Source organism: Asterias amurensis, chromosome 13 (assembly GCF_032118995.1).
Source record: "Asterias amurensis chromosome 13, ASM3211899v1".
Lineage (NCBI taxonomy): Eukaryota > Metazoa > Echinodermata > Asteroidea > Forcipulatida > Asteriidae > Asterias > Asterias amurensis.
In genome coordinates this window covers 14427352-14442061 of record NC_092660.1, presented here as the reverse complement: position 1 = coordinate 14442061, position 14710 = coordinate 14427352, and the positions used below count along the sequence as shown (strand labels likewise).

At 38.6% G+C, this 14710-nt stretch overlaps 1 protein-coding gene across 1 annotated transcript in view; it reads right to left on the bottom strand.

Annotated features, from left to right (window-relative positions):
* The window catches only part of LOC139946340 (asparagine synthetase domain-containing protein 1-like), a 74904-nt gene that overhangs the window by 25916 nt on the left and 34278 nt on the right, over positions 1–14710 (bottom strand). The window contains exons 8-10 of the mRNA XM_071943975.1: positions 3933–4020; positions 1552–1586; positions 823–970 (exon numbers count right to left, since the gene is read on the bottom strand). Of these exons, the coding sequence (XP_071800076.1) occupies positions 823–970; positions 1552–1586; positions 3933–4020 (271 nt within the window). The remainder of the gene's footprint in view (positions 1–822; positions 971–1551; positions 1587–3932; positions 4021–14710) is intronic.

Here is a 14710-nt window from a genome sequence, read left to right as displayed (position 1 = left end):
CGGAGAGTTCATACTTATCTTCCATACCATGCTTTAAAACATTGCGAGCAGCACAAAGGTCTGGGCCCATTTCATAAAGCCTGCAGTAAGCACAAAAACTTGCTCTGCTCAGCACAGAAAAGTATGGCTTAGCAGAAACAGGTTACCAGCCCAAATTACAGTTAGTTTGTATTGTTGTGGCTATAAAGCCTGTAAGCAAAACAAAAACTTGCTTAGCACAGACAGAGTAGTACTGCTCAGGAGAAGCAGGTTACCAGCCCAAATTACATTAAGTTTGTACTGTTGTGGCTGGTGCCCGACTCAACTTTTGCTAAGCAGTATTTTCTGCTTAATAGCTTTATGAAATTGGACCTGGAATCTAGGGGGTACACAATAGCCTCTCTTTGCATGGGTGAAGGAAAACTGTTTCCTTGTAGGTGCCTGCCTGCCCACGCTACACAATTGAAACTCCTGGTGGATGTTTCCATCAGCCGTCCGGCTGTCAGCAACAAATTCAGGAAAATTTGAAGTCGTTCCAGGCATGCACAAATATCAACCATAAAAAAAAAAAAAAAAAAAAAAAAATTGCAGATAAACACATCATCTGGGCCCAATTTCATAGAGCTGCTTAAGCACAACAATCAGCTAAGCATTGGCTAAGCAACAAAATTATGCTTATCAGAATTAGGTTACCAGCCAAACTACCATGTCATATGTACGATTTGTGACTGGTATCCTGCTCATTTTAAGCAGAAATGTGTCAAACAATACTTTCTGCTTAAGCAGCTCTATGAAAAGTGGGCCCAAATGTGATGTGGTTGGGGGAAAGTAATTTTTCCTTACTTTAGCAGGAGATTGATAATCATCTGGACTGGAGGTGGTGTCAAAGGTCACCCTGCCCAGTCCTCTGGCCGCAAACCAAATGGCGCATCCGATGCTGTCATCCATGACTGATTGTAAAGGGTAGAGAAGATCGCTGATTCTCTCACGCCTAGATGGGAAGATATTGATAGCATTCAGGATAAATTAACTAAAGCCAAGAAAAATGCTGATAAATCTATCAAAGATTCTGTTTATATGGAGCCATTCAGATAAAAACAAATTGTTTTGACCCGCCCACTTACCCCAAATTTTGATTAATTTAAAATTAAATGGCTTCACATTTGACTGCTCGGCACGACACGCCACGCTCAATTTTAATTTTTAAATTTTGTAAATGCAAGTCACCAGACATTCAAGGCCTGTAGGCCACTTCAAGGTGTGAGCTACAATTATTGTTTTTCCAGAGGCTGTTGCCACCTACTCTTAGGGCTAAAACAGGGTTACCCGTTTACAGTCCATACGGATGTAGGCTTGGGTATCATCAGTCCGAAGCCTGGCCGGTAGAGCAGAAAGCACTACCTCCCCAATTTTACGTAGCAAGTGTCACGACAGGGATTCAAACCCACATTCAGCTGATCAAACACCAGAGCTTGAATCCGGTGCTCTTAACTGCTCGGCCATGACACGCCAGGGTCAAGGAGCTCTGAAAAGTAGGTCTCAATGAACGAGCTTTTAGATCAATTGACGTACCTCAGCCTCTGCAACTCTTCATACGTTACGTTCACCTGAAACAAAACACATTATTACATCCATCATTAGTCTTTTTTTTTAAGAGTAGAAAAAGAGCACTTGCATGTGGCATCAAAATGTCAAAAGGTGCTCTTACTGAAGTCAGAGCAAGACTTTCCACTGGCTGAGAGTTGTGCATGATGTGTAGCTATTGCTAGATTTCACAATAGCGGCCATTACAGGGGTCTATTTATGCGTATGTGCACCCTTAAACTTGGGGGGGGGTGTGGGGAAGGGTGTTGAATGGCCCAAAATTTGGCACAGACAGAAACACAAGTACAAATTTCTAAAACCAGGAAATCTTTTCTAAATTTGGTTGCTTGACTTTTAGCCTATTAACTTTCATTCTCTATACTAGTTTTCAATGAACAAACCACATACAACAGTCAATCTGTGAACATTTCCTTAGATTCGGTCATCCAAGCTTTTGCATCTTTATGAAAAAAAGTGCTCAAGACATTTCTGCTCAGCAAAACTTTGCAGGATACCGCAATCAGAGATGGTACACATGAAATGGTAATTTGGTTGGTAACCTTATTCTGTTAAGCATGATTTTGTTGTGCTTGTGCTTATAGCTCAAAGAGTTATATATATAAGAACTAGAGGGCGCACTGGTGATGCTGCATGGACAAACGCGACGGAACCGCAAGGAGACACGCGCGCTATTCTGTATGCGCATTGAATATGAAGTACACGTTGGAGTTTCTGTTTATTGAACGCTACGCGATGCTGTTTTGTCAACTTAGAAAATGGCGGTTTGTGCTCACGGCGGGCAATGTATATAGGCCAGTGCGCATATAACTCTATGTTATAGCTACATGTACTCCGTGAAACAAGGAAAAGAATTAGAGAGGGCTATACATGTTATAAATGTCATTGTTGAACTCCTGCATTCACAATGGTTGGCTTGCATGCTCATAGGAATAATAACTCAGATATTCTGACCAGTTGCCATCTATTAAATGTTGTCGCTGTACAAAGTTCTCCTGAACCGTTTAGGAACAGGACTGGGATAAGTTTGTGCGTAATTCTGGGTCATTTGCACTTTTATCTTGGGGGTTTTGTTTCGAATGTGTATTTTAATGTTTTCTGCATTTTATCATATTAAAGGCAGTGGACACTATTGGTAATTACTCAAAATATTTATTATCATAAAACCTTACTTGATTACGAGTAATGGGGAGAGGTTGATAGTATAAAACATTGTGAGAAACAGGTCCCTCTGAAGCAATGTAGTTGTTGAGAAAGAAGTAGTTTTCCACGAATTTGATTTCGAGACCTCAGATTTAGAATTTGAGGTCTCGAAATCAAGCATCTGAAAGCACACAACTTCGTGTGACAAGGGTGTTTTTTTTTCTTTCATTATTATCTCGCAACTTCGACGACCATTTGAGCTAAGTTTTCGCAGGATTGTTATTTTATGCATATGTTGAGATACACCAAGTGAGAAGACTAGTCTTTGACAATTACCAATAGTGCATGTCCACTGTCTTTAACTACCTTTAAAGTCCATAATTCACTTTTGTTTTACTGCAAATGTCTTGTTAAAGGCACTGATGGATACTATTTGGTAATTGCTCTATAAATAGGCCTAATTGTTAGCATACAAACTTACTTGTAAGCGATCAATGGGGAGAGGTTGATAGTATAAAACCTTGTGAGATACGGCTCCCTCTGAAGTAACGTCGCTTTCAAGAAAGAAGTTATTTCTCACTAAAATATTTGAATTTGATTTTGAGACCTCTGAATTCGATTTTGAGGTCTTGAATTCAAGCATCTGAAAGCACACAACTTCGTGTGGCAAGGGTGTTTTTTCTGCCATTTTTATCTCGCAACTTGACGACCAATTGAGTTAAAGGCAGTGGACACTATTAGTAATTACTCAAAATAATTATTCGCATAAAACCTTTCTTGGTGACAAGTAATGGGGAGAGGTTGATGGTATAAAACATTGTGAAAAACCGCTCCCTCTGAAGTGCCATAGTTTTGGAGAAAGAAGTAATTTTCCACGAATTTGAGGTCTCGAAATCAACCATCTAAACGCACACAACTTCGTGTGACAAGGGTGTTTTCTTCTTTCATTATTATCTCGCAACTTTGATGACCGATTGAGCTCAAATTTTCACAGGTTTGTTATGTTATGCATATGTTGAGATACACCAACTGTGAAGGCTAGTCTTTGACAATTACCAATAGTGTCCACTGCCTTTAAAACTTTCACAGGTTTGTTATTTTGTGCATATATTGAGATACACCAAGTGAGAAGACTGGTCGTTGAAAAAAGGTGTCCAGTGTCTTTAATCAATAATGATCAAATAAGTAAACCATTAATAATAGTGTACCTCAATAAAATTCCACTTTCTGTCTGGGTTGAGGTTCTGCAGTTCATGCAGCCCATTTATCCCTGTAACTCGATCTGGAACATCGTATCTGTCAAAGTGAAGGGAAAAAAAGAAGGACATAACTATAACTAGCTCAACAAACATGCAATCAAGTTTGAATGTTCTTTTGTGGTAGGTATGAATCCTATTATTTTAATTTTTATGTTATGAGAGATGTATCCTTGGATGTGTTTGTTAAAAAAATTATCAATGTAGATGAGAAAAGGAGTGCCCTAAAAACTTTTCTAAAGGTTTTCACTTTTTTTTCACTCCTAAGGAATATTCCAAACTAATGGGAGAATTTTGGGACGCTGGCGGCAACAGACATTACAGGGTTTCTTAGCTCTGTGCACACATGCTCAGTATTGCGCGCGTAGTCCTGAGCTCATGCACTACTGGCGAGAACTGCGACAAAGGATCGCTCAAAAGTCTCCCATTGAAAGTTTAAATCAGCAACAGCCTGGGTTTCATTTTTTTTTTATCAAAGGGACCACAAGAGGGCAGCAGATAATAATCTTGCAAAGGAGACTGAACACTTTTAAGTACATTATTTAAAAACAGGTAGACCTGCATACTCAAAGAGCTGTTTAAGCCGGAGAATGATGCTTAACAATACTCTGATAAGCAAAAACAAGCAGTTTAGCAGTCACTTTATTGTACATGTGACAAGGTATTTTAGCTGGTAACATCATTCTGGTAAGCAAAATTTAGTTGTGCTTAATGTAGCTACCTTCAAGAAGCTCCATTAAAACATGGCCAGAGTGGGTGCATTGCACTAAATCGAGAGAAAATCATTACCGGTACCCATCAATCCTCATGACCTCATGAACAAAATGTCAAACTATTTGAAGGTAATAGCTTTTAAGATCTAGCAAATTACTAATATTGTGCCCCAGGAGCAATTGAATTTTGGTACACTAGCCCTCTAAAAACAATGGAGTCAGTTTTTGTGATATTTGAGTAACATTCCAAAAAAATTCTACTGCTAACCTACCTACATGTATAAAGATGAAAACCTAAGGTGTCAGCACTTAAATTTAATTTTTTTTAAAAAAAATTAGACACTTTTAAAATCATTGGTTCAATATATGTAGTGGGAAGCCTACTTAGTGTGGTGCACCAATGTAACCAATGAATGTCGCCCTCTATTGAAACTTTAAAAAGTCCTTAAAAAGATGAGCCATTTTGTAGGTCAATGGAAAAAATCAACACTCTTCTGTTGTACATGGACCACAGGCATGATGTTTGGTGATTGGAAAATTAGAAATATTATATAAAATACAACGACTGACCTAGGTGTACACATGGTGTAGGCCCTTATAGACATTTTAGGCTTCTAATAAAATCAATTTTTAAGATTTGTCCATGGGCAAGCAAATATAAAAACAGACTTAAGTTTGAAGAATATTATGGGTAAATTTTGTTTTTTTTAAATATTCTTTATCCTCGATGCAAATTTAACATCTCTAATTATCGTTGCAGTACCCGCTGCCAAAACATAGGATTTGAACTGCCTCTAGCTACTGGCCAACCTCGGTAGTCTAGTTGGTAAGACACTGCTCTAGAATTGCAAGAGTCCAACCCGAGTAACATGCCTGTGATATTTGTTCACAGGACTCTGGAAAGTACTGAGTATACAGTGCTAACACACATCGGTGTATGGGTAAAAAACCAAAATTAATATCATATTATGCCTGTTACCTGGAACTATATCAAACCCGTCAAATTAAGCAATAACTTTGCCTTTTTCATTGTCAGTTTGTGGTCGAGTGATCTAAAGTTCACCAAACCTAAGCTTTGGTGTTGTCAGCAGTAGAGTGTGGGTTCGAATCCTGGTCATGACACTTGTGCCCTTGAGCAAGGCACTTGACCATAATTGCTTTGTAAAAGGTTGAGAAGGACAGGTAGTGCTTTCTGCTCTACCAGTCATGCCTACATCCTTACAGACTGTGAAGGGGGTAGCCCCTTGGAAGAGTAGGTGGTAATATGCCCCTAGTGTGACAATTGATTTGGTCCACAGCCCCAATCAGTGGCTGGCCAACTCTTTATTTCATAGACTCTGTTCCAATAGTATACCACAAACCACTTTTGTGGACACCTTGTGATTGGACTCTGGGCTGCGACGGGAGGAGCTGCGTACAGCAAGAGGAGACCAACGTGTTTGAAGGGCCATCATTTGATGCTCCAATTACTGAATGAATGAGTTTTTATGTAGGTAATCAGGTTGGCTCAGTGGTTTCTTCCCTAGTGCCTTCTCACCTCTGTGACCTCAAATCATTTTCATGTGGATTTGTTTTTCAGTCATTACCTGATGCGTGGGTTTCCGCCCCCGGTTGGGGTTTTCCTCCCACATCTAGAACTGATTTCTTTACCATCTTCATTACATATGTGAACAGATTTATTTCTTACAATCCTATAGTCACTTTTGAGAGTCCATGATTTTATTACCCGAAAAATGTAATAATAATAATAATAATAATAATTTTTAAATCTTACAGAGACTCAATTAACCCTCTAGAGACCATAGCAGCCACAAGCGGCTTGTACCAAAATCTCCACGATGGTCGCGAGGTTTTACCTACTTCCATTCACATAAAGAGGTTAAAAGTAAAAGTCATGAAGAAAAGTTACAAAATTTTCTGATGTAGTATTTAAGTTAACAAGGTATCCAAATTTCTATAATAAAAAATTATGTTCGATGTTATTTAGTTTAAATACAGATGTTAATGGTCTTTAAGGGTTTTTAATAAGACAATTAATCAAGCAAAAATAAACCAAAATCTAGATATAGGCTAAAATAATAGGTGTGGGGGGGGCACACACTCTGCTCACACTAATTCCGCAATCTGAGTTTTTACCTTAAAGGCACTATTGGTAATACCTCAAAATAATTGTAAGCGTAAACACTTACTTGGTAATATGAGCATAAAACTTACTGAGTATCGAATATTGTCAGAGAGCTCCCTCTGAAGTAACATAGTTTTTGAGAAAACAGACTTTTATGAGGCACCTGATGAATGCACACAAATTTGTGCAACAAGGGGTTTTTTCTTTCATTATTCTCTTACAACTTCGATGACCAATTTATTTTATGCATATGTTTGGATACACCAAGTAAGTAAGTTGGTCGTTGACAATTACCAAAGGTGTCCAGTGCATTGAAAGAAACTGGACACTATTGGTAATTGTCAAAGACCAGTCTTCTCACTTGGTGTATCTCAATATAGATGCATAAAATAACAAACCTGTGAAAATTTGAGCTAAATTGGTCATCCAAGTTGCGAGATAACTACGAAAGAAAAAACACCCTTTTGTCACACAAAGTTGTGTGCTTTCAGATGCTTGATTGCGAGACCTCAAAATCTAATTTTGAGGTCTCAAAATCAAATTTTGTAGAAAATTACTTCTTTCTCGAAAACTACGTTACTTCAGAGGGAGCCGTTTCTCACAATGTTTTATAATATCAACCTCTCCCCATTACTAGTTTTATCCTCATAACTATTTTAAGTATTACCAATAGTGTCCACTGCCTTTAAAGAAAAAAAAAGACACACCCCAAGTCCTTCAACAAGCGTTCACAATATCACAAACAAAAATCATGTTAGACCCAGTTGTGGCAAATTGAGGGGATGTATGGGGGTGCTGCGGTTTTTCGACATGAAAGTATTCAGGTAAGTCTCCCCTTCTTGAAAGAAAAAAAAGTAGAAAAAGAACAGACCTGTCAGACAAAGACCTGCCAAACTGAAGTGATATCTGGGGCAAGTTAAACTAATTGTCCGCTATGAAAAATGCACACATTGGCCTTGATTACTGTTTCAAAACAGGGGGTACAAAAAGGAGACATTTTCCTGATAAATTTCATTTATTAATAATCATTAGTTTGAAGGAACTAGCAAGCATGCGACCTTGGCTCTGTGATCCTGGGAATAATTCTGTGACAGTCTGTTGGTAGATCAGTCTAAATCAATTGCCATATTTTGACCCTGACAGATTGTCTAGAAATTGATGTCATGATGACAGAATCTTGCTTAAAGGGACGTCACTGTGTTTATTAAGAATAACTTACGAGTTCACTATTCGTATTTATAGTTATAGTTGCTCTTATTCTCCAAACCAAGCAAAGCTTCAAACACCATTGATTGTGTTTTTTGTTTGTGTGGGGGGGGGGGTTTCTTTCAAAAAACTAAAAAACTGATTTAGTGTTTGTCATGGCTTGTTCAGATTGCGAGGGTAGTCTTGGGCAGCGTGCTGAATAGCCCGCTGGCTTTGCACAAGTCTATTCCTGCTAGCATGCATGGGCAGCGCGCCATTTGCCCGCTAGGTTCACTTTTTTGCGGGATTACCAGCAAACAGTCATCAACCAAAATGAAGTTCACCCACTAACTGAATGAATAACATTCATTTTGCGAATGATGGTCAACTTTGACACATCTGCAAACACAACAGTCGGGAGCGACTCACGGTTTTTGCATCACCGTGTGACCCTAGTGTTTCGAGTTATATTCTGCACAATCACAAAAAACTTCATCACCTCCATCAATAAATACAGAAGTTGATTGTGAGATCTTTTTTTTATTATGTTTAATCTTATTAGTTGACACACTAACTGAAATAACAACATTCATTTCCCGAGCAATGGTCGACTTTGACACATCTGTGCACAAAACAACTGGGAATTACCCGTCAACTCACAGTTTTTCAATCAGCATGTGATCCTAGTATGTGTTAACTGTGGGCGAAAAACTTCAGCACACTCATCAAAAACTACTGAACAGGTTGATTGTGAAAAACTACAGCAGTTCCTTCAATTACTACAGGTTGATTGCGAGGCCTTAATATTTAATCTAATAAGACTTGACCCACTTACTGAATGAATAGAATTCATTAGGCCTTACGTTCATTTCCCGAATGCTGGTCAACTATCTGACACATCTGCGTGCAGAAAAATCAAGGAACGACTCACCGTTTCTAACGATTGTGTACAATCATGAACAGGCCTGTATGCTTCGTTTTTGAAAGGGCAAGGGCACCAAGGCCTTTTCTCTGTGGCAAAGGGCACCCTATGATGAAATTGTAAATTTCTACTGGAGCATTTCAAGGGCACCAAGGCAATGGCAAGGGGCAACGGAGGCAATCGCCTCCGTTGCCTCCGTGAAGTATCAGGCCTGCATGAAAAAAACTTCAGCACTTTCATCAATAAGTACAGAAGTTGATTGTGAGACCTATTATTTTAATCTAATAAGTTGACCCACTAACTGAATGAATGACGTTCATTTCCCGAATGATGGTCAACTTTTGATGTGCACAACAGTCGGGAACGACTCACGGTTTTTGCATCAGCGTGGTGACCCTAGTGTGTTAGAGTGGGACCCCTTCCTCCCCTGGTTGAGCCAATATTGGGTCCCTAGGGATAACACCTGGGTGGAAGAAGTTGGTTCACAGATTACTACGCTAGATATTATCTAAAAATCATGATTCATTCAGGAATGAAGTGGAAGGTGAAGGTAAAAGCACCTGATACTATACTATTGGTAAGTACTCAAAATTATTGTTAACTTAAAAACTGACTTGGTAACGAGCATTGGAGAGCTGTTGATAATATAAAACATTGTGGGAAACAACTCCATCTGAAGTAACGAATGTAGTTTTTGAGAAAGAGGTAATTTCTCATTAAAATAATAAAAGTCTTCAAGCTAGAAGTCTTTTATTCCTATCTGAAAGCACACAAATTCGTCCAACAAGGGTGATTTTTCTGTCATCATTTTCTCGCAACTTTGATGACCAATTGAGCCCAAATTTTCACAGGCTTGTTATTTTATGGTTATGATGGGATACACCAAGTGAGAAGACTGGTCTTTGACAATTACCAAATGTGTACCCCCCCTTTAAGTTAGAATCAAGAACTTACTTGATATCGAGAGCTGTTGATATATTAGTATCAAACATTGCGAGAAACCCTGGGCCCATTTCATAGAGCTGCTTAAAAAAATAATAATAATAATAATATTAATTGCTTACTAAATTTCTGCTAATCATAATGAGCAGGATACCAGTCAAAAATTACATGTCCAATGATGTTTTGGCTGGAAACCTTATTCTGGTAAGCATAATTTTGTTGTGCTTACATGCTGCTTTTGTGTGTTTTTAAAAAGCAGCCCTATGAAATTAGGCCTTGCTTGGAAGATCAATTAGGAAAGGGGGGGGGGGAAGGGGGGCTAAATTGCATTAATAGGAACCTGGATTTGAGACACTTGGCAGTGCCCTGGGAGTCCTGCCCTAGACCAGCCTACAGGTGTACTATCAGCTGGCACGATGTCAACATCAATTACTGGCATCTTGACAGGATCATTGATGGACAGTTCTCCCCAGACTCTCCTCTTAAAGGGACCGCACACTAGTGGTAATTTTGTCAAAATAATTGTTAGCATAAAAATTTACTTGGTATGCATGGTTACGAGCGTTTGAGAGCTATTGATAATATAAAACATTGTGATAAACGGCTCCCTCTGAAGTAACATAGTTTCTGAGAACAAGGTAATAGCTCACTCAAATATTAAAAGACTTCAGGCCTGAAGCCTTTTAAAGGATTCGGGTACTATTTCAATAATGTCCACAGATTTACATTTAACTTACAGGGTTTGAAGATAATGATAGTGGAAAGCTTCCCTTCAAATATTACTAACTAAGGTTGTGTAGTTTTTGAGAAATAAGTAAAACAAGTCACAAAATCATTTTGGTCTCACGAGACCAACATTATTTTAGCATGTAAAATTATCAAGTTACCAGTTACGGTGTTTACCAAAACCATAACATAACTGGTTAATACGTTTTTACATGCTAAAACTGAGACGAAAATTATTAACTTTTACTCATTTCTTAAAAACTACAGCACCTCAGTAAGTAAAATTTCAAGAGAAGCTTTCTACTATCATAATCTTCAAACCGTGTAAGTTTAATGTAAATCTGTGGACATTGTGTTTTTTGATAGGAAAAAGTACATATACCCTTTAAAGCAAATGAAAGAACACAAATTTGTGCAACAAGGTTTTTTTCTTTCAATATTCTCTTGCAACTTTGGTGACCATTTGGGCCTAATTTTTCACAGATTTCTTGTTTTATGAATATTATGTTGGGATACACCAATACCCAGTCTTTGACAATTACCAAATGTGTCCAGTGCCTTTAAAAGTTTATAGGGTCACTACACCATCTGTGAATTACATGAATTAGGTCTGCCCAAAAGTTGGCAACACTTTAAGAGCAATACTGAAAGTGAAGTTATAAGTTGGTAATCATTCTTAAAATTAATGGGAAAAACCTTTGGGTTTAGAAGCCTAAAGCAGCTTGCAATAGTATAAAGCATTTTGAGAATGAATCAGAGAAGTGTTTATAGTGCCAGTTACATTTCTAACATAGGTATACCTTTTAAAAGAACACATTGCCTTGGATCGGACGAGTTGGTCTATAAAAAGGTTTGAAACCATTTGTTATGACATGTATATGGTTAGAAAGATGTTTTAAAAGTAGAATATAATGATCCACACAAGCATCTCTCAAAATTGCACGGTTTTCTTTTTACGACGCGAACTATCACGATCGGCCATTTATGGGAGTCAAAATTTTGACTCCCATAAATGGCCGACCGTGTTATTGGACGAGGTAAAAAGAAAACCACGCAGTTTCAAGGCATATTTGTGTAGATTATTGTATTCTACTTTTACAACATCTTTCCAACCATATGCATTTTATAATAAACGGTCACAAAACGCTTTTCAAAGACCAACTCGACCGATCCAAGGCAACGTGTTCCTTTAATATGCTTCCTGCTGGACACATTTGGTCTGAATTGTCAACGGTATCTCAAAGTGAAAGATCTCTAAAGGGGGTACCTAGCTTTTTTACACAAGGAGATGACAAAAGACAACCACTGTTACCTATCCTCATTGACTGGATTAAATAGTCACTTCCACCGGACAGTCTAGATGGTCAAAATAACTCAAGGTAATCAGGTTGACAATCTTCAACAATTGTCCAAATGACTCACATTTTATAACAGACAAAAAAAACATTCCAGGGTTGCAGAACTGAGTCTGCAAGAAAAATGTTTTGAGAAACTTTTCAGATAGAATGCATCGACAGTTGAATCAAACATTTTGATAAAACATCTGTGGACCATGGTCTGCCATCTTGGTCATGTTCCCTGTAGGCATTGTTAATGATAACTATGGAATCTTGTCACAAACACAAAGGGGACCAGACTTTTTTTTTCTTTTTCTATACCAGTCTCAGTTTGGGTTTGACAATGATAGCTGAACTGTGACATTCCATGCACCACTTGCCCCAAATCCGCATTTTGCGGTTACGACATGGTGGACCGCAAAATAAACGAGGTTACAAATTAGTGTGGCTGTCTCCTCCAGGTTCCTGAATGGGGCACTAAAAACAAAAAGGTCAAGCAAGGGTCGTATTCAGTAGACTTTACAACAACAGGCAGCAGGGCCAACTGAGGATTCTGCTTTGAGGGTAACTTATTATACCCCGTTGAATAATCAAACGTTAACGGTAGGGTCTGTTCGCAAGGATCGGCTGGGTTTGTATTTTTTTGTGGTCATGGTTGAGTTTAGTTCTATTTTTGTCCAAGAGTGTGGGTGGATATACTTTAACAAAAGGTACCCTAGTTGCCTTGTTTCAGGCGGCCTGATACTTCATGGAGGCAACAAAGGCGATCGCCTCCATCAGGCCTGCCTGATACTTCATCGAGGCAGCGAAGGCGGTCGCCTCCGTGCCCCCTGGTCATTGCCTTGGTGCCAGTAGAAATTTCCAACTACTTGATAGAATGCCCTTTACAAAAGAGAAAATGCTTCTGTGCCCTTGCCATTTTAAAAAAGGAGACATACAGGCCTGCTCTTTTGCCTCCTGGTCAATGCCTTGGTGTCCTTGAAAACGCGCCAGTAGAAACTTACAATTTCCTCATTGGGTGCCCTTTACCAAGAAGGAAATGCCTTGGTGCCCTTACCCTTTCAAAGCGTACGTGCCTGTTGATTAAACCTTTTAGAGACCATTGGGGCCACAAGCGGCTCGGACCAAGATGCCCATAGTGGTTGTCAACTGCTGCAAGGTTAGACCTAAGTTCTATTTACATAAAGAGGTCAAAGTGAAGTTCATGTCTGGATATGAAAATTTTCCAATGTAATGTAAACCTCAGCTTGTTTCATTTTATTTCAAAATATTAATTAGCGTCAAGCGTGGTGGCAATTTCCTTTGAGGTCCAAGTTTGACCCACTTTATACCATAGAATGTTTCTGTTAAGCAAAATTGAGCGGGAACCCAGTCATAGATGGTACATGTGACATGTTAAGAGAATGAAAATTAGGGCATAACAACTTTTTATATAACCACATTACTTCAAAGTGACAAGTTTCTCTTAGTTTTCATTTAAGAGTGGTTTACCAAACATATGCAGCCTACATTCCCTTTAAATGAAAAGCAGAGCCAGCTTTGTCTTATCTTTGAATTTCTGGCCGATACAAACACTTGAGGAATAGAAACTGATTGGTCATTGAATGACACAGCACCACTCGAGCTCAGAAGTACTTCCTTTGCTTGAAGTACCATCATCTTCACGGAAACCACAACCAAATATTTCAAGTTGACTTCAAGTTTGCGGTAGCGCCCAGTTTGATTTGATTTTGTGTGATCCCCACCACTTAATCACCATCATGTGTGAACGGATTGTCGATTGTTCATGCGACAAAATTGATTGGTTTCATTCATTTCTCTTTTACCTGATTTCAGAATTTATTTAATTTGGGGTTGCAATAAAGAAAAATTGTATAGAGCAGTGTCAAGGCCTGGAATTTCATCTTTAAGAGGGCAAGGCCATTTTCCTTTTTTGCACAGGACACATAGGACACATTAGAAAATCTTAAAGTCTATGGAAAACTTGTGAATGGATACCAAAGTAAAGACATGGGGCACAGAGGCCATTGCCCCCGTGTATTTCTAGGCCTGGAGCAGGATTTTAACCAACAAACTCTGGTTGAGCGCGCGGTGCTCTATCAACTGAACCATCTAGCCCTACATGTATTTTGGCGATCTCCCTTTAGGTTAGTTTTTTTTTTCAAGGGTGCCAACCAGAGGCCGTACAATCGAGCAAAGATAATGGATGACCTGATAAAGACATGATTCACATGAACTAGGTATATTATCAGACTCAAAGTCAACATTTGAACATAATATATTTTTTAGTTCAAGATGTTACCCAGTATAGGTATGCTTCATTGATATTCAATTAAAAAAAAAAAAAACCATAAGACTGCCGGACTTGTGCAGTGAAATATTTAGTGGCTCGATACCAAAGCAACAATAGTTCAGCCCTGCAAGTGCTGTGCGTTCCCTTGAAAGTGTTTTGGTACTACATGTATGCATTTTGTAGATCAAGTATTTGGTCATGACATGAATCCCAATCCCTACTGTGAATAAGGATGAATTTACCTGTAGATTAGTTTTAACTTCATTAGTCGTCAAGTTTTCTAGGAAAAAAAAAGTGCAATCACAGATCAATGTTTCCAGGAGAGCCCCGTAAATCTGTTGTACGTATGATAATTTCTGTGGTATTGTTTTACTAATTTCTCAAAAAGTACAGCACAACAGCAGGTAATATTTCAAGGGAAGCTTCCTACTAGTACTACCATTATTGTAAATCTGTGGAAGATTGTGTTGTGCGTCCTCCAAGAAGT